The sequence below is a fragment of the Paroedura picta genome, chromosome 2 (genome assembly GCF_049243985.1).
Source record: "Paroedura picta isolate Pp20150507F chromosome 2, Ppicta_v3.0, whole genome shotgun sequence".
Classification (NCBI taxonomy): domain Eukaryota; kingdom Metazoa; phylum Chordata; class Lepidosauria; order Squamata; family Gekkonidae; genus Paroedura; species Paroedura picta.
Genome location: NC_135370.1, coordinates 147214549 through 147235159, shown reverse-complemented (window position 1 = coordinate 147235159; position 20611 = coordinate 147214549). Strand labels below are relative to the sequence as shown.

Below are 20611 nucleotides of genomic sequence, written 5' to 3'. Positions count from 1 at the left end.
GCGAGGGGAAAACAAACAGTGTGGTGGTTGGTGTCTGCTACCGACCGCCTGACCAACGAGAGGATGTGGATGATGCACTTTGTGAGCAGCTTGAGAAAATATCCAAACGGCAGGACCTTGTCATCATGGGTGACTTCAATTTCCCAGATGTGTGCTGGGAAACTAACTCTGCGAAGCGTCCTCAGTCATGCAAGTTTCTGACCTGCCTGGCTGACAATTTCATTTATCAAATGGTAGATGAACCCACAAGAGGTTCAGCCATACTGGACTTAATACTGACCAACAGGCAAGAGTTGGTGGATGAGGTGAAGGAGGTGGGGACCCTAGGGGGAAGTGACCATGTCCTCATAGAATTCCTTTTGAGATGGGGAGCCAAGGAAGCTTGTAGCCAGACGCAGATGTTGGATTTTCGTAGGGCAAACTTTAATAAACTCAGAGACATGATGAGTGTCATACCATGGACGAGAATGCTGGAAGGGAAGGGAGCATGTGAAGGGTGGGCGCTACTCAAACAAGAGCTATTGCATGCTCAATCAATGACTATTCCAGAAATACGAAAACACTGCAGGAGCTCTAAGAAGCCTATTTGGATGAACAGAGAACTTCAAGAGGAACTAAGAAAGAAAAGGAAAATGTTCAGGAAATGGAAGGAAGGACAGAGCTCTAAAGAAGAGTACCTACAGGTTACTAGGCACTGTAGATCAATCATCAGAAAGGCCAAAGCTGAGAGTGAGCTAAGATTGGCCAGGGAAGCCCATTGTAACAAGAAAAGATTTTTCAGTTATGTGAGGAGCAAACGTAAAGTCAAGGAGGCAATAGGCCCACTGTTGGGTGCAGATGGACAAACTCTAACGAAAGATGCAGAGAAAGCAGAAAGGCTTAGTGCCTATTTTACATCAGTTTTTTCCCACAGGTCAAAGTGTTTAGGCACATCTAGAGATGGCTGTAGCCAAAAGGATAGTGTCTGGGTGGCAGGTTAACATGGATAGAGAGGTTGTCGAGAGGCATTTAGCTGCACTGGATGAGTTCAAATCCCCTGGTCCAGATGAAATGCACCCGAGAGTACTCAAAGAACTTTCCAGAGAACTTGCACAGCCCTTGTCCATCATCTTTGGAACCTCTTTAAGGACTGGAGATGTCCCGGAGGACTGGAAAAGAGCAAACGTTATTTCGATCTACAAAAAAGGGAGGAAGGATGACCCAGGAAACTACAGACCAGTGAGTCTGACCTCTGTTGTGGGGAAGATAATGGAGCAGATATTAAAGAGAGCGATCTGCAAACATCTGGAGGACAATTTGGTGATCCAAGGAAGTCAGCATGGATTTGTCTCCAACAGGTCCTGCCAGACCAACCTAGTTTCTTTTTTTGACCAAGTAACAGGTTTGCAGGATCGGGGAAATTCGGTTGATGTCATTTACTTGGATTTTAGTAAAGCTTTTGACAAGGTTCCCCATGATGTTCTGATGGATAAGTTGAAGGACTGCAATCTGGATTTTCAGATAGTTAGGTGGATAGGGAATTGGTTAGAGAACCGCACTCAAAGAGTTGTTGTGAATGGTGTTTCATCAGACTGGAGAGAGGTGAGTAGCGGGGTACCTCAGGGCTCGGTGCTCGGACCGGTACTTTTTAACATATTTATTAATGATCTAGATGAGGGGGTGGAGGGACTACTCATCAAGTTTGCAGATTACACCAAATTGGGAGGACTGGCAAATACTCCGGAAGATAGAGACAGAGTTCAACGAGATCTGAACACAATGGAAAAATGGGCAAATGAGAACAAGATGCAATTCAATAAAGATAAGTGTAAAATTCTGAATCTGGGTCAGAAAAATGAAAAGCATGCCTACTGGATGGGGGATACGCTTCTAGGTAGCACTGTGTGTGAACGAGACCTTGGGGTACTTGTGGATTGTAAACTAAACATGAGCAGGCAGTGTGATGCAGCAGTAAAAAAGGCAAATGCCATTTTGGGCTGTATCAACAGAGGCATCACATCAAAATCACAAGATGTCATAGTCCCATTGTATACGGCACTGGTCAGACTACACCTGGAGTACTGTGTGCAGTTCTGGAGGCCTCACTTCAAGAAGGACGTAGATAAAATTGAAAGGGTACAGAGGAGAGCGACGAAGATGATCTGGGGCCAAGGGACCAAGACCTATGAAGATAGGTTGAGGGACTTGGGAATGTTCAGCCTGGAGAAAAGGAGGTTGAGAGGGGACATGATAGCCCTCTTTAAGTATTTGAAAGGTTGTCACTTGGAGGAGGGCAGGATGCTGTTTCTGCTGGCTGCAGAGGAGAGGACACGCAGTAATGGGTTTAAACTTCAAGTACAACGATATAGGCTAGATATCAGGAAAAAGTTTTTCACAGTCAGAGTAGTTCAGCAGTGGAATAGGCTGCCTAAGGAGGTGGTGAGCTCCCCCTCACTGGAAGTCTTCAAGCAAAGGTTGGATACACACTTTTCTTGGATGCTTTAGGATGCTTAGGGCTAATCCTGCGTTGAGCAGGGGGTTGGACTAGATGGCCTGTATGGCCCCTTCCAACTCTATGATTCTATGATTCTATTCTGGTGAGACTAGCGAGTCTGTGTTGCTATGTGACGTTTGCCATTTTTAAAAAACAGTCCTGTCCCATCCTGGAAGCCATGGAGGAGGGAGCAGAGGTGGGACATATTCCTAGTGTTAAGAATACTGCTGTCGCCTCTTCACTTTAACTGGGCAGCTGATTGCGGCATCTGTCGGGATTCTGCCCAGGTGAATGCACTTTTCCTGCATATACTGCTATCGCTACAAATCGGCAGATGTAACGACATCAGTGCTGGGAAGGAGGGGGAGGCTGACGGCATCATCTGGAACCCTGAATTTAAAGTGTCAGCATCAGGTGATGATTGTGCTACATTTCCCTTGTGCAAAATGACCCTCAGTTACCCTTCCCCCATCCTCTTAAAAAACCCACTGCCAGCTACCCAGACTTTACCAACAGTTTCCGTCTGATTAATTAATTAATTAATTAATTAGCTTTGCTTTTAATGGTAACATAGTATTATGACATAGGTGTGCATAAATTACCTGTAGGTTGTATCCTAAGCAAATTCTGGCCTTTATGCATAATGGATTCATGTGAATGGCTTTCAAGAAATCCTTTTGGGCTTGTTTTAAACCAGCCAAATGACCATATTCCATGTATGAATTCCCTCGTCCAATATAACCATCCAGAGAAAAAGGATTTAATTTAAGCACTGCAGAAAATGACTTCACAGCTTCTTCATATTTTTGAAGCCTAAAATCAACATGGATCTGATAGTTAATATTTCATTAGCAACACTGTTATTAAATATTATTTTACTTACAACAGAAGACATCATATTAACATAATTCCTTGAAACTAAAATGTAAACTATATAAAATTATAATTAATTTCATGGCCGGTTTCTGAGTCAGTATTGTTTTCAGATAAATGCCACATGAAATGATTTATCAATAGCAGATGTTCATTGACAGTTATCTACTTCCTCTGTTACAATGTGCTCATTTTACAAAGAAGGCAAGCACTAGCGCAGAAATATGGGCCTAAATACAATTTTGACAAGTTTTTGAAAGCAGTTTCATCAAGGAGTGTGTGTACATATGTATGTGTGTATATATGTATATATGTATATGTGTGTGCATGTATATGATGATGATATCTGTTTACGTGTGTCTGTCCCTCAGCGATTATATGTATATGTGTGTGTGTGTGTGTGTGTGTATATATGTATATGTGTGTGTGTGTATGTGTGTGCGCGCGTGTGTATTACTGTCTTCAGTTGTGTTTGCTACCCCTCCCAGTTTAGTATCATCTGCAAATTTAATAAGTATCCCCTCTAATCCCTCATCCAAATAATTTATAAATATGTTGAACAACACAGGCCCAGGACAGGTCCTTGGGGTACTCCATTTGTCACTCTTTTCCAAGAAGATGCTGAACCATTAACAAGTACCCTCTGGGTACGATTTGTCAACCAGTTATTGATCCACCTGTCAGAATTAGAATTCATACCGCATTTTACCAACTTGTCAACAAGAATATCATGTGGAACCTTATCAAAAGCTTTACTGAAATCCAAATAAACTATGTCTACGGCATTCCCCTGATCCAGCAAGGTAGTCATTTCTTGAAAAAAAAGAGATAAGGTTGGTCTGACATGACTTGTTCTTGCGAAACCCATGCTGAATCTTAGAAATCTCAGCTCTCAGTTCCAGCTGCTCAAGGGCTGAGTGTTTGATTATTTGTTCCAAAATGTTGCCAGCTACAGATGTCAAGCTGACGGGTCGATAATTACCCGGATCCTCCTTTTTCCCTTTCTTGAATATGGGGACAATATTTGCCTGCCTCCAATCGTCTGGCGCCTCACCTGTTCTCCAAGAAGTGTCAAAAATAATGGACAGAGATTCAGAGATGACATCTGCAAGTTCTTATAGTATCCTTGGATGCAGTTCATCTGGCCCAGAAGACTTTGTTTCATTTAAAGAAACTAGGTGTTTGAGGACTGCTCCAACAGTGATCCTAGGCCACCATTCCCATCCCCCGTGTTGTGTTACGTTTTTGCCACATTGATCACTATTTCCCTCATAAGAGAAGACTGAGGAGAAATAGTAGTTAAGCAGTTCAGCCCTCTCTTCATCATCTGTTATAATTTCACTTTCTTGTCCTCACAGTTGTCCTTATGTTTAGCATTTCTTGCTAGCCTAAGCTCATATTGAGCTTTAGCTTTTCTGAGGCCCATTATGCACGGCCGCCAAAACGGCGATTTCGGGTCACATGGAAAATACGGAGGGGGAAGAAGCTAAGCAAGCCGCTTATGCATGGGACGGGACGCAATGGCGGCAAAACCCAGAGTAACTAATTATGCATGCGACGACCCCGGCACCACTTCTGGTTGCGCCCCGGTCACCCGGAAGCTGCGCTTTCTTCCGCGTTTCGCTAACGCGGCTTTTTCAGCAGCATGCACCGAATCTGCGGCTGGTTGCAGCCGGCTCCGAAAGTTATGGGTGATTTTAGTCACCGCCATTCCACCCCAAATGTGCGCTATCCCCCCGTGCATAATGGGCCTATCAGTCCCCCTACAATTATTGGTTATTTGTTTATACTCATCCTAGGTAATAAGGCCTTCCTTCCATTTCCTAAATGAATCTTTTTTATTCCTTAAATCTTTTGACAACTGCTTATGGAGCCAACTTGGCTTCCTTAGGCTCCTTCCATCTTTTCTTCTCAAGGGAATTGTTTGTGATTGAGCCTTCAGTATTTCACTTTTAAGAAACTCCCAGCCCTCTTGGACTCCCATCTCTTTAAGTATTTCTGACCACGGGACTCTACGCAACATACCTTTAAGACTGTCAAAATGAGATTTCCTGAAGTCCAGTCTATACATACGACTACGTAAAGGTTTTCTCTTTCCCACAATTGAAAATTCCAAAAGCACATGGTCACTGCTACCAAGTGTGCCCACTACTTCCACCTCATCTACCAGCTCTTCCCTATTGATGAGGATCAAGAAATAGCACAGCCCCTGGTTCCCCTCTCTACTTTCTGGAAAATGAAGCTGTTGGCAAGTTAAGAATTTAACAGAGTTTGCATTTTTAGCAGAGTTGGTCTTCCAACAGATGATTATTATTATTGTTGTTGTTGTTGTTGTTATTTGATATCTGGGTAATTGAAGTCAGCAATGACCACTGTTTTCCCCTTGAACCTGATCTGGGCTACAACCGGTAACCAATGCAGCTGCCTCAGGACTTGTTGGTCCTCCAAAATGTTCCTGTGAGGATCCTAGCAGCTGCATTTTGTGCCAGCTGTAATTTCTGGGTCAGGAACCAGGACAGGCCAGTGTAGAGCGAGCTATAGAAGTTTAGCCTAGAGGTGACTGTTGCATGGATCACTGCAGCCAAGTAGTCCAATAACATCTTCTCTGTAAACTTCACCATATACACATTTCTAAACTCACATCAGTTATCAGTTAGTAATTAATATTACCTGTGATAGCAGATTCCAAGAGCATGGAACAGTTGACTGTCTTTTGGTTTATTCAGTGTTGCATCTGTAAAGTCCTAAAACACATACATATTTTGAATCTGACATTTATTTCACAGGTACCATCAAAAAAAGAACTGTCACACTAGCAGCACCAAGTGTGAGAGTGTTGTATTTTTATCTATTTACAAAATTTATACCACCCTTTTCTGCCATCATTGGGTCCTTAGAAATATCCAAAAGAATAAAAAACATACATAATAAAAACACATCTTAAAAACCATTAAAACAAAAAAAACCATCATAAAAGTAATAAAAACCAAGCCAAAATACACATATAAGAACATTAAAACAACTATTGTGAGATATGATGGGAAGGAGGGATTACTGAGGAAATACCAGACAAAACAAAGAAGCCTTTAAAGGTAAAGGTAAAGGTATCCCCTGTGCAAGCACCAGGTCATGTCTGACCCTTGGGGTGACGCCCTCCAGTATGGGTGGTTTTGCCAGTGCCTTCCCCAGTCATTACCGTTTACCCCCCAGCAAGCTGGGTAGTCATTTTACCAACCTCGGAAGGATGGAAGGCTGAGTCAACCTTGAGCCAGCTGCTGGGATTGAACTCCCAGCCTCATGGGCAGGGCAGAGTTTTCAGATTGCATGTCTGCTGCCTTACCACTCTGCGCCACAAGAGGCCCTTAAAACCAACCAACAAAAGATAGCAACAGAAGGGGAAAGACAAGTCTCTCTGGGAAGAGAGAACACTGCTGGTTCTTTGCTATGCAAGGACTGTCATTTACCTGTAACCTAAGTTAGTGGTTTGGTTTGAGGATTAAATGCTTGTTGGGAAATATTCTCTGATTCAGTAATAGAAGCCCAGACCATATCTAAAAATTATATCTGGAAATCCCATGAGAATGACATACTATTCAACATATTTTCAAATAAACAAGTTATCTAAGGAGGATTACATTGCTTTTTTAGGGTTTTTTCTCTACACAAATGGAAAATCTGGAATTTATCTATTCTATTAGGAAAAAAAGATATATACCTCCAATGAATTAGCATACTGATCCAGTTCAGCATATATCAGAGCCCGGTTAACCAACACTTTCAAGACAATGTCCTTGTTTGGCTCAAGAAGAAGAGTAATACTATAATCTTTCAAAGCCTATAAAAATAAGAGTCACTCAGTAACTAGTGCAGAGTGCAAGATCACACATGCATTTGTGGGAGGAAGGAATTCTCCTATGGGAAAACATTCATCTTCAGGATACTTGATGTGTATTATTAATACACATTAATTAATATTAATACCTCCTCAGTTGGGCGCCGAGCAAATTTTAGCTCGCCCGCGGAGACTTATGGATCCAATAGGATTCCTGAATGCTCTGCAGGAACCAATGCCTCCCGGCACTTCTCTCAATGGCCTGGTCAATGACTGGCATAACAGACTGCTGACTGCCATTTATGAGATAGCTCCCCGACGCCCTCTCCCGCCCCGTCTCAAGCGAGCCCCCTGGTACACCGAGGAGCTTCGCGACAAGAAACGGGAACTGAGACGGCTAGAGCGAGTTTGGAGGAAGACTCATGACGAAGCCTCGAGAACATCTTATAGAATGCAGATGAAAGCCTATGAGATGGCGGTGAAGTCAGTAAAACGCAATTTTTACTCGGCTACCATCGCATCTGCAGACTCACGCCCAGCTCAATTGTTTAAGGTAGTTCGATCCCTCACTGCCCTGATTGAAGGGCAACAAAACAGTAGCCAATTGGACATCAGCTGTGAGGCATTTGCGAGTCATTTTGTGGACAAAATCTCGACACTCCGCCACAACCTCCCTCCAACGTTAGATACAAAAAGTGAACTAGAGGCCCCTTGGCCGTCTTTGGAGAAAACTATGAGTAACTTCAGACGACTCACGCTGACCGAAGTGGACAGGATTCTAGCGACAACAAGACCAACTACATGCCCACTAGATCCTTGCCCATCCTGACTCCTAAAAACAGCTGGCATAAAGATAAAGGGCCCCCTCCGGGAGATAATCAACCTATCCCTCACAACAGGAGAATTCCCGGAGGGTTTGAAAGAGGTTGTGGTACGTCCACTGTTGAAAAAAACATCTCTAAACCCACAAGAGCCTAACAACTACAGGCCCGTTTCGCACTTAGCGTTTCTGGGCAAGATGATAGAAAGGGCAGTCGCAAACCAACTGACGGAATACCTGGAAGAAGCTTCGGTCCTAGACCCATCCCAGTCAGGCTTCCGGCCTGGCCATGGGGTAGAGACAGCACTAGTCGCCCTAACGGACGACCTCCGTCGCCAGTTGGATCGAGGCAGGTCGGCACTGCTGATATTATTAGACCTCTCAGCAGCGTTCGACACAGTCGATCATGAGCTTTTAGCTCACCGCCTCATCGATGCTGGAATACGAGGAACAGCCCTTCAATGGCTGATCTCCTTCCTCCAGGATCGTGGACAGAGGGTTGCAATAGGAGAGAAAATATCAGACCACCAGCAACTTACTTGTGGAGTCCCACAAGGAGCGGTCCTCTCCCCTATCCTATTCAACATCTTCATGCGCCCTCTCGCACAACTGGTACGGAAGTTTGGGCTGGGTTGCCATCAATATGCAGATGACACCCAGCTCTTCCTCCTGATGGATGGCCGCCCTGACTCTCCCCCAGAAGCATTAGCCAGCTGCCTGGAAGCAGTGACGAGATGGCTCAAGCAGTCGCCTGAAGCTCAATCCTTCAAAGACGGAGGTCCTGTGGCTAAGTAGGAAGGGCCCATGCGAGGAAGCGCGCCTGCCCACCCTGGATGGCGTGCAGCTCTCTACGGCTCACTCCGCCAGGAACCTAGGCGTGATTCTGGACGCCTCCCTCACAATGGAGGTCCAGATCACAAAGGTAGCACGGCTGGCATTCTACCATCTCCGCCAAGCCAAACTACTAGCGCCCTACCTGGCTCCGGAACACCTAGCCACAGTGATCCATGCGACGGTCACCTCTAGACTGGACTTTTGTAACTCGCTCTACGCAGGCCTGCCCTTAGCCCTGACCCGGAAACTACAACTAGTTCAAAATGCAGCAGCCAGGATCCTCACAGCAACACCGTGGAGGTCTCATATCCGGCCTATTCTCCATCAGCTGCAATGGTTACCAGTTGAATTCCGGATCAGACTAAAGGTTCTGGTAATTACCTTCAAGGCCATACGCGGTCAGGGCCCAGTGTACCTGAGGGACCGCCTCCCCGCCTATGCCCCCAAAAGAGCTCTGCGCTCTACTGCCTCCAATCAGCTAAGGATCCCTGGCCCTAAAGAAGTCCGCCTGGTCTCGACCAGGGCCAGAGCATTCTCTGTTCTGGCCCCCACCTGGTGGAATGAGCTCCCAGAGGAGATCAGGGCCCTGACGGAGCTTAAACAGTTCCGCAGGGCCTGCAAAAAGGAGCTCCTCCACCAGGCATTTGGCCGAGACCAGACGTAATCAATCAGCGACCAAGGGCCCCTGCTCCCCCCCCCTCAGAATCCCATCAATAAGCCCTGGACCTGTTTGTATTACTATATTGTTTACTGTTATACTGTGTTGTTATTTGGTTACAATTATTAGTTATCAGTTATACATGTTCTACAGACTGTTTTATGTATTGTTTTCTGTTATAATGTAAACCGCCCTGAGCCTCCGGGGAGGGCGGTATAGAAGTATGATAAATAAAAGTATGATAAATAAATAATCTTATCTTAGTAATAATAAATCCACTTTACTGAGTGTAAACTCCAGTGAACAGCATTTTTCAGTACACCATCTTAAGATGGCTCCCTAACACTGCAATACTAGGAACACTTCCCTGGCAGTAAACTAGCTTCAGTGGAGGCTGAGGTCCCCTGCCACCAGACCCTTCCCCCCAGCCATCAATCAACTAGCCAACAGGGAGACTTCACAGGAAAAAAAAAAGAAGGCCTAGGGGCCATGTCATGAGCATCACACCGGAAATGATGTCATCATTGCAGAAATATCTGGGCCAAACTCCAGTATTTGGGCAACAAGTCTATGGTAAAATCCATTATTACCATAGCGCTTTTGCCCAAATACCAAAGCTCCACAGCATGATGATGTCACTTCCTGTGTAACACTGGTGATATGGCCTGGGTCTTTTGGTAAGCATGAGAACTCACATGTACAGTCAGATTTATTGCACTAGTCAAAACAGAAGCATTAAAATTAATCATCTGTTGAACATTTATCTGTCCTGATCACAACTAGCAGACAGTTTGAAAAGCAAATGTTCCTAGTGGTCAAGCATCTCTGCTTTTAAGAAGTTCCTTTCCCAGGCCAAAGTCACAAGCAGATCTCATGGATACTTACTTTCAAAACACTAAATCTGGCTTTTTAACTATCTTTAATATTAATTATTCCCATCTATATTTATACTATGGTAGATTTGCTTTTGATCTTTACTCTCAAAACAAAGGAATGGACATTCATATATTTAAACAGAAGAGACACCATAACTAAAACTATAAGCAGGATGCGAATATTCAGAGATCACATTCATTATATGATATGAAGAAAATGAAACATACATTTTTGTAGTCCTTCATCTGGTGGTAACAGACTCCCCTATTATAATATGCCATGGTGCAAACATTGTCCAGTTCAATGGTTTTATTTAAATCTTCAATGGCATTTGTGTAAGTCTACAGAAAAATGGCATGATGATATTAATCCTCTTTGAAAGAGACATAATTTGACTTGAAAACATATATATATAATTATCAGAGTGGCCATGTTTGTAAGAACGAAATTGTTCTTTATTGTAATTTGGAGTGTAGAGAGATTTCTGCCCTTATTATAACACCTGAAGTTATCCAGTGAAGTTGACTGGGAGTAGAATCAGAAGAGACCAAAAAAGGATGCTATACAAGACTCAGTTACCCAGAGGTGAAACATCTCTGAGTACCAGATGCTGGAGACAAATAAAATGAGGTTGCCATCACCTTTGTACCCTAATTGAATGCTTCCAGAGACATCTGGCTGCTCTTTAGAATGAATGTGTTGAGCTAAATGGTCCTTAACCTGTTCTGTCTTGACTACTCTTTCATAAGCCCCAAAAAAGAAACCAAAGTTTTGTTTGTGTGTGTGTGTCCGCATTTTTAGAACATTTTTGTAAAATGTTTCACATTGTTCAGCACTTCATTCATAAAATAGATTTGAACTAGATATAGTGTCCCATGATTGATTTCATTATTTCCCACTATTTCTATTTTGCCTTTATCTCTCAGAGTAACATGACATAGATTACAAATCAATTAAAACCACACTACTAAAGAATCCTAACAATTTCTTCTATAAACTAAATGAACTAAACCTGAAAAAAAATTCTAAATATACCCATAATATTTAGTGAGTGCACAAATATCCAAGCTTCACACATCTCTACATTCAAAAAGTCTTACCTATTATATTTCATGTCAGATTGTCTTTTAAAACTGCCACTGATATTGTTATTTAACAAGTGCTTAGCACTCATCCAGCTGTGCAGTTTTTTATTTTCCAGTTCATCTTTATTATTTGTATTTGTTATGTACTATAAAAACATTTCAAATGAAATAATATTCTGAAACACTTAGGACATACTATTATATCGATTTATAAACTAGTAGATTTGAATTCTCTGTAACAGTAGGCAGCAAAGCGTACCAGCCATATGTATTAACCAGCCAGTGACAACAGTAGTTTATATATTTTAACAAGTTATCTGCAGTCATGTTTACCCTGTTGTAAAGTTTCAATGCTCCTCTGTAGAGATAGGCTCTCACACTTATAGGATGAATTCTGATGGCCTCAGTACAGTTCATTATTGCTTTGGAGTATCTTCCCTTGCTTCCAAAGAAAGCAGCACGACTTAAATATGCCTTTGGAGAAGAAAAAGAGAACAAAATTTGGTGATTTGTAAAGTGAAATACATAGTGATGCTTATATATATTTGCGCAGGGCCATGGTGGGCGGAGTGTGTCCGAACTCCATTTACGGCCTACACGAAGCGGTTGCGCAGCTGGAAGACTCAGCCTGGCCGCCAAGGGAAGTGGACCTGTGGCATGCTGGTCTGGCCACTGCTTGCCCTGCCCATGCTCGTGGCCCGCTGCCACCATGGCAGCTCCCACCCTCAAGGATGACTGGCCGTGCTGCGGGGTGCATGGCCTGAAGGTTGGCCGGCTGCAGCCGCATCGAGGGGACCATTTCTAGTGCCCACTGCATTCCTGGTTGCAATAGGCTTTCTGGCTAGTTGTACTATAAAGTTTAACATTCTGGCCCTCTTCTAATGATTTGTAAATGTGAGTAAAACCATTCATATTTGTTCATATTAAAACTAAAAGACTACTTTTTACTACCCAAAGAAGCCATGGCTAACAATCAGCTAAAACGCTAACCATGAAGTCCTGGCTTTAGAGGACTGTAACTCTGCTTATGGCTACACAGAAGTGAGGGACTCAGAAGATAACTATAGTGGTCAGTTATGTTCATAAGGGAGTAAATTATCCTTCAGGTATGTTTATCCCAAGTCAAATAGGGCTTTTAAAGGTCAACACCAGAACCCTGAGGAAATGGCAACACAGAAAATTTTGAAGAGGGCAGTTTGCCGGTGGGAAAAGGTGTGAGCTGTGCTAAATTTGTGATGTGTCTGGGATGTTTGGCTGGGTTGCATCTTCCCTTAGTAGTCAATAAGTTAATATTGTTCAAGGGAAAATACATTTACTGATGAGGATTCTTAACCATACATGGAGTGTGACTACATAAAAAGAGAATAAAGCTTTGTGTGAATGTTCAGTCTTCCATTTGCATCACTTAATGCCCAATATCAAGACTGTTAAAATTATATTTCAATAGCTGCAAAAAGTCAGTATTACCTGAAAATGTTTTGGTGAAAGAGCAAGCACTTTGTTGAAATCTAATATACAATTATCTTGCTGAAGTTGCATTCTGCATAGTCCTCGCTCATAAAATGCATCAGCATAACGTGGGCACATCTTGACAGCAGTAGAAAAAGCATCACAGGCCTGAAGATGATGTAGTAAATTTTGCTGAATATTACATTTTGGAAAACAGCTAAAATACCAACACGTAAAGCTCATTTTCCATACTTTTAATCTATTTTAAAATAACGCTGAAACATGGTTTACCAAGGATACACAGACATTGTGGGATAAATTGGTGTTCTTTAATATTCATCCTAACATCATCTTCTATGAAATTAAAAAAGGTAAAGGTATCTCCTGTGCAAGCACCGGGTCATGTCTGACCCTTGGGGTGACGCCCTCTAGCATTTTCATGGCAGATTCAATACGAGATGGTTTGCCAGTGCGTTCCCCAGTCATTACCGTTTACCCCCCAGCAAGCTGGGTACTCATTTTACCGACCTCAGAAGGATGGAAGGCTGAATCAACCTTGAGCCGGCTGCTGGGATTGAACTCCCAGCCTCATGGGCAGACAACTTCAGACAGCATTTCTGCTGCCTTACCACCCTGCACCACAAGAGGCTCTATGAAATTACAGATATATTAATCAGATGTCATTTGTAGTGTTGCCTCTGCTAGCTCCAGTTGACAAGTTCTGCCTGAGCATAGACAAAAGCCAAGCCTCACTGCTGATGTTGTTGACTTTATCTGCAGCCTTTGACACAGAAAGGTGTCAAGCCATCAAGATGTCATGCCATCTTGTTAAGGTGTCTGGAGGCAGGTGGAAGTATTGGGCAAGGTGCGCTGAACTGGTTCAAATAATTCCTCATGGGTCAGACTTGAAGGCTCGGTATTGGGCACAAGTTGTGATCTTGTAGGGTTCCACAGGCTGCAATTCTATCCCCCATGCTTTTCAATCTCTATGTAAAGTCCTTAGGACAAATCATGCATAGCTTTGGGGTTGGCTATCATCAATATGCTGCTGATATTCAGCTCTGGATACCCCTATCCACATCTTCTGGTGCTGTGATAGAGATCCTGAATCGCTACCTAGCCACTGTCATTAAATTAATAAAGTAATAACTCAGGCCTCTTGAAAAAAATATTACATTCAGAACATTTTGGGGGAAGGGGGAAGCGATCAACGGCACAGAATGGTGGGATTAAGAGGCACAATGAAAACAAAGGTGCAAGCAGGCACCATTTTGCAAAAATGCATTTTTGGAAAAGTGGAGGGGAGCAAAGCATGATGGGAGGCTGCCTCTGTCAGACTCATTCTGTAAAGCATATTGAGAATTTCAGCCTGGGAAATAAGGGGAGGAAAGCCCAAATATGGAAGAGCTAGAGTCTACTTGTGGCATCCAAGGGAAATCCAAAGCAAGGCTAAAAGAAGTTAGGTCTCCTAATGTGGAAACAGTCTAGGCTTGGATCCTCTTGCAGCTTGGTTTAAACCAAGCTGCAAGAAAAGACAGACCAGGATCTGCGGGAGAGGCAGGAGCTGAAAGCTCCATGCTGCCTTGGCTATGGATGACTCCTCTTGCAGCTCAGTTATGTGATGCAATCCATTCCACCACTACCCATCTGTGGAAGTGTGGTGATGCTTGAGCACATTCTACAGCATTGGGAGGCAAGTGTGGTGAATGTGACATGCCCAGACCAGCTTGCTCAGCACAGCTGCTGCCTTGCTCCATGCCAAAAGCAGCTTTGTAATTGAGCCACGGAAGCCAGTTGGACTGAATTCCCAATTAGTGCCAGGAGCCCTGCCTCAGTGGTTGGTGCTGCACTGAACAACGTAGCATTGCTGTTCAGACAGAAGCAAGGGGAGAAGGTTGCCCTATACAAATATACCACCACCTTTCTGAATCGCTTTCTGAAGAGGAGAAGCCATTGCTGCTGCTGTCTCCTCCAGTGGAGGTACTCCTGTTAGCAGTAAAATGTATTTGTACATAGCCATAGGCCTTTACAAAATATGAGACAAATTTATAAACAATAAAAAGAAGAAAACCGTAGAAAACATAAAATATTAAACCATAGAACTGTGAAACAGCATGTAAAAATACAGAAATGCAAAAGTGTTAAGAGCCTGGCTTAATGACAGCGTTGGCCCTTATTTTCCTTGCAGTCCAAGTTGCTCCTGTTGCCAGCTTAGTAACTTTTCATGGGAACAGAGTCCAGTAGCACCTTTAAAACCAACAAAGATTTATTCAGGGCATGAGCTTTCGAGTGCAAGCACTCTTCATCGGACTAAGAACTCCTTATATGACCATGGGAATATATAGCAAAAAATAATTCTGTTACATTAGTAAACTGTGTCACACATCCAAATTCTATTGTGCAACTTCAGACCAACACGGCTACCCATTTGAATCTATTTTAATGGGAAATACACTGAAGATTTTTTTTCTTGGGGTTTTATTGCACTCCATGTATTTTTAAAGTTGGACTTGCAAGCCACCTCAAGTTACCCTCATCTCCTCTCTTTTGTTTCATTCTGCACTCAGACCAAAAAGGTAGAAGCTGGAAGTAAAACACGTCCCACGCAGAAGCAAAGAACTCTACAGCTGAAGAGGGTGTTGCCAGAGAAAGTGAGCAGCAACAGCAAGGAGTCTTTTGTATCACTGCAGTAAGTGAAGTCTGCTTGTTTTTATAAGCCCCTCTGCATTATACAAAGGGCAGCAAATTAAAGGTACTTAGAGACCAAGCAGAAAGGAGGAGATGCTCAGGAGGAGACCATAGCTTCATTTGAAGTTTACACATTCCAAGGGAGTTGTGGAGCAAGTTATATCTCCCATCTTCTTTCTTTCCCGGCTATCAAGGATGGAATATGTTACTTGGCCCAAAAGAATTCTGGACTCTGAGCCTAAGACAGAACTATTGTAAGAGACACAGCTGAAGCGCTGTTGCCCCTCACGGACAGCTTTAGGGCTATGTTCTCCCCCCACCCCAGATATCTACTAACATCTTGTGGTTGCTCTCACAACAAAATTAATATGTTTTAGGACTTTTAGCAAACAAAGTTCCTAAAATATTTCAGTTCTGTGTTCATTTCAGTTAATTGATCAAATTTTCAATTGTCAGTGTCTAAAAAGCTACAAAACCAGATTTCTAAGAAATACATACCTCTATTAACGCAACTTGTTCCATGTAGCATCGACCCACAAAATAATACATTTCTGCAGCCTCAAATGTACATGGCACAGTTTTTTCAGTACCCATGAGCAATTTCAATCCCTGTTTAAAACTAGCCACAGCATCCTGTAATAAAAAGCAGCAACACAGACCACATTACCTGTTAGTTACAATCCACCTTGAAAATGTCCCTTTTCTATAAATGCACTCAATTGTTTTTTTTAATTAATTGGTTCCCAAAATATCATTCATTTTTTCATTAATACATTTGCTATTTCCCATTAGTTTCAGTGGGAAATCTATTTCCATCAGTAATATCTTTATTTTTCAATCCTATTGGAATAACATTGTCAGGTGATTGTATTCCTCAGCCAAGCAAACCTTTCTGTCAATTTTCTGGAAAACCTAGTTGCTTATCTGTAACTGCTGTTCATCAGTGTTTTCTGGGCAGACACACATTGGGACTGCATCTGCAGGCTGGCTGCAGAATGTTTTCCAAGCTAAAAACTCCTATAGAGTGTGCCCTGCCCAAAGCTGCTGGCACATACATGACTTTTTGCATCACTTTCTCTATGTGGACAAGCCACCCCTTTCCCTCAGTTCCCTGTACTGCTGAGAGCTCTGCCATAAACCATCCAAACAGGACTACACAAGGATAAATATGTTAATTTATAATTACTTTTTAAAAAGAGCTCACAGTGGAGCAGAAGGGAGGGACTGTGTCTGCACAGAAGGTGCTGATGAACAGTTACAGGTAAGCATATGTTTTCATCTCCCACCTTCTGATGCAGCTCCATAATGGAACCATTAGCAAGCTACTAATTCTTTTAAGAGGAGGGATGAACCTTTCACTCAAAAAGTACATGCAGAGCAGCCCTTCCCGTATCAGCATCCTTCCTTATTTGCTGATCCAGTATGTAGTGTCTTACAAAAGTCTCTTCTCTCAACCAGGTCACAGCCTTATAGATGTCAATCAGAGGGATTCTCCAATGAAACACAACATATGTGGCCATGGCATGGGTGGAACGCACCCGTGAACCACTAGACACCTTTCCCCTGTAGGTGAATAGCAAGAATTTACAGCAGCTACCACCCACCTGGAAATTGTCTGGGCAGAAGCCACCTTCTACTTCTTCAGACCCTAATAGCAAACTAAAAGTGCCTTTTTCTTTCTAAATACTCAGAAGCAATCAGATTAAGAACAATTTACATCTGGATTAGCCAGCACCCCTGGGAGTTGTGCCCTGAGGCACTGGGGAGGGGGAGTAAGGGATGAGGTTCGGTTGTCTTTTTATTTTCTCACCACTGGAATATGGAATATGTTAGGATTTTAACATTTTTAATCTGTGGGTTTTTTATTTTTATTGTAACTTGCCACAAGACAATTTCTAGAGTGGTGAGTAAAAAATCAAATAAATAAATAAATGACTTCATTCTTTTTAAATAATAAAGAATAGATCTCCTAATATCCAGTGTGTGTAGTTCCTTCTCTGCCTAGGAAGAAGGAGAAGGGAAAACTACTGGAGCACCTGTCAGGCTATTACCAACTCTCATGCAGAGTGTTGAAAGGCATGGTACTCTCCCCCATGCTGTTCAACATCTGTATGTGCCCTTTGGCCCAGCTAGCCAGGAGCCTGAGGCTGGGGTGTCATCTATCTCCTAACAGATGGCTGATCCGACTCCCCCCACAGAGACATTTGCCAGATGTTGGGAAACAATGACAGGCTGACTCAAGCAGAGTTGCCTGAAACTCAACCCTTCCAAGACAGAGATCCTGTGGCTAGGTACTAAGGGGCCAGACCAGGAAGCACATCTTCCCTGCCTGTCCAGGTTGCGATTGGAGATCTCGCCATCAGCCAGAAATTTAGGGACGATGTTCAGTGCCTCCTTATTGGTGGAGGTGTAGGTCATGAAGGTGGCCCAATTGGCATTTTCCCATCTTCTCCACACAACAGTCACCTCCAGGTTAGATTTCTGTAACTTGCTCTACTCGGGCTTTCCTTTTTCTCTGACCCAGAAACTGCAGCTGGTACAAAATGCAAGGATTTTCACAGGAACATCTTGGAGAGCCTATATCTAGTCGATGCTGTGGAAGCTGCATCGGTTACCAGTTGTATTCTGGATCAAATTCAAGGCTTTGGTTTTGACCTTCAAGGCCATTTACGGCTTGGGCCTAGTATATCTAACTCCCTATGCCCCTTGCAGGGCTCTTTGCTCTGCGAATTCAAATAGGTTGGTGATCCCTGACCCATGTGAAATACGTCTGGCTTCAACCAGGGCCAGGGCCTTTTTGGTCTTGGCTCCTACCTTGTGGAATCAGCTCCTATAAGAACTAAGTGCCCTGTCAGAGCTATCACAGCTCCACAGGGCCTGTAAGATGGAGCTCTTCTACTAGGTGTTTTGTTGAGGCCAGGACAAGGAAAATCTACTGGGTCCCTCCTCTGTGCACCTGAGCACCTACTCTGGGCCAGAGGGGGTCCATCAAATTAGTTGTGGTGTTATTGAGGGAGGGCTGTTGGATGTTGGTGTTAAGAGAAAATGTTAGGTTATGCAGTGTGAAGTAAACAAAAGAGATCTTAAGTTTTATAGCTCAGAGTAAACAACATACAGACAATATTCCTGAGACAGGGGACAAAAAAATTAGCTATTTGCTTGCTAGCTCAAACCAGAATATAAGGGGAAGTTAGCCTTTAGCTTAGAAGAATCACAACCTTAGAGAGATGCAACTTTAACTAAAAAGTGCCATGCTGGCTGATCAAGTATGGCAACGGGAGGGGTGAAACTTAGAGCAAATGTATACATCATTTTGGGGAAATGTGGGGCTATGGGGGAAGCAGAAACTTAGAATTGTAATGGGATAGGTGAAAGATTGTGAATCCATAGGTCAATTGGCCAATGGAGCAGCACTAGGCGGGGGGGGGCTGTCTTAAATTTGAGCTGTGCTGCGCCACAGACTTTGGAGATATTTGGGTGTGGTCCTGAAGCATCTCCCCATACTTTGCAAACCATGAGAATAAAAATGCTTATTGCTTTCAAAATCTTCCTTGTCAGCGGCATTCATTTGCAGGGCCGAGTTTGTCCGTGACATTGGGCTTTATTGTATTTTTTTTTATTACTGCAAAGCCCCATGAGCCAGCGGGACTGAAAGTGGCGGTCAAGAAATACAACAATAAATAAACAAACTCCTGGAAAAGTTGGAATTCAAATACTACCTTTGACAAAAATTGCATGCAAGTATGAAAGGCTACCTAGTGTCAAATATCTTTAGGAAGTGGGGATCTATTTTCAAAGTGACCAACTTACTTACACATATTGTTAATTTTAAGCAAGAAAGAATTTCAAGTAAGCAAGAAAAAAATTCTTTACTAATATCTCCATATAGATGCATTTTTCTTTGTTGTGAGTATTGAGGGAACCTGCAATGTGGATGGCTCTGAGATACATCTAATGCTAGTTCCCAGACCTATAGGACTTCAAAACAGTGGTTTTCAAGCCCATATCCCCTTGTTTGTTGATGTAATATGTCATGGCTGACAACCCTTTATAATGTCAAGGAAGCATTTGTGGTTAGGGTACAATGTGGCTCCCAGAACTCAAAGTGAACCCCACAAAATAAATTTTCATCCACCAATCATCTTAGATCTTAGAGATAGTACAATCTCCCTTAGAACAGCGGTCCGCTGCAGACCGCTGCTCCAGAGTCCGGGGAGAGGACGGCTCTGGGGCCCGCGCACGCGCGGCAGCCCCAGTGCAAGTGCGCATGCGCGTTTGCGCCGCCGCCATGCCGGCGGCCGCGGCTCCCCCTCCCGGCCCCTCTGGGCCGCCAGCAAATCGGCCGTTTTTCTTCCCTCCCCCCCCCGCTTTGGCGGCCGATTTGCTCGCGGCCTGGTGAGCTTCTCGCTTCGGGGGGGAGGGTAGAAGGAGCCGAGGCCCGGCGCCAAGGCCTTCGTGGCCCGGCACCGGGCTGCGGCCCGCGGGTTGAGGACCACTGCCTTAGAACCAAAAAATAGTTGCCCAGAGAATGAACCATGAGGTTAAACTTCCTAAGTCTTTAACCCCAGTAAACACTTGATATTTTTGTTTTTAGCTTTTTTTATCTTAGAAACTGATTAACTACAGCTCTGTAGGCAGGAATGCCCCCTCCTCTAATGGAATCAAGGATTGCTCCAATGAACTAAATGTCTTGAGAGGAGTCAATGTGATTTCTTCTAATTGATCACCAGATCCAAAATTCTACAGGCGTCAAGTGTTAATCAAATCTGCTCAATCAGCTGCTCCTGAGTTTTAGCAATCAGGAGCCAATCATCAAGGAAAGGCAAGATATAGAAACCTCATTCCGTTAAGTAAGTCACCACTGCTGCCATACATTTGGTGAATACACTAGAAGCTGTAGCAAGACCAAAGGGTAGAGAGGCATAGTAAAAAAACATAGAACCCTGTCTGACACTAAGAAGCTTCCTGTTGTGAAAGATGAATAGAAATATGAAAATAGGCATCCTAAAAATCCAGGACAGCA

General features: G+C 43.3%; 1 protein-coding gene across 4 annotated transcripts in view; it reads right to left on the bottom strand.

Moving 5' to 3' along the window:
- The window catches only part of TTC6 (tetratricopeptide repeat domain 6), a 95905-nt gene that overhangs the window by 11897 nt on the left and 63397 nt on the right, over positions 1–20611 (bottom strand). For 2 of the 4 annotated variants that reach the window (XM_077323156.1, XM_077323157.1), the window contains exons 25-31: positions 16087–16221; positions 12919–13068; positions 11785–11925; positions 10594–10707; positions 7062–7181; positions 6017–6090; positions 3076–3286 (exon numbers count right to left, since the gene is read on the bottom strand). In XM_077323156.1, the coding sequence (XP_077179271.1) occupies positions 3076–3286; positions 6017–6090; positions 7062–7181; positions 10594–10707; positions 11785–11925; positions 12919–13068; positions 16087–16221 (945 nt within the window). The remainder of the gene's footprint in view (positions 1–3075; positions 3287–6016; positions 6091–7061; positions 7182–10593; positions 10708–11784; positions 11926–12918; positions 13069–16086; positions 16222–20611) is intronic. The other 2 variants (XM_077323158.1, XM_077323159.1) reach the window with 2 other exon arrangements.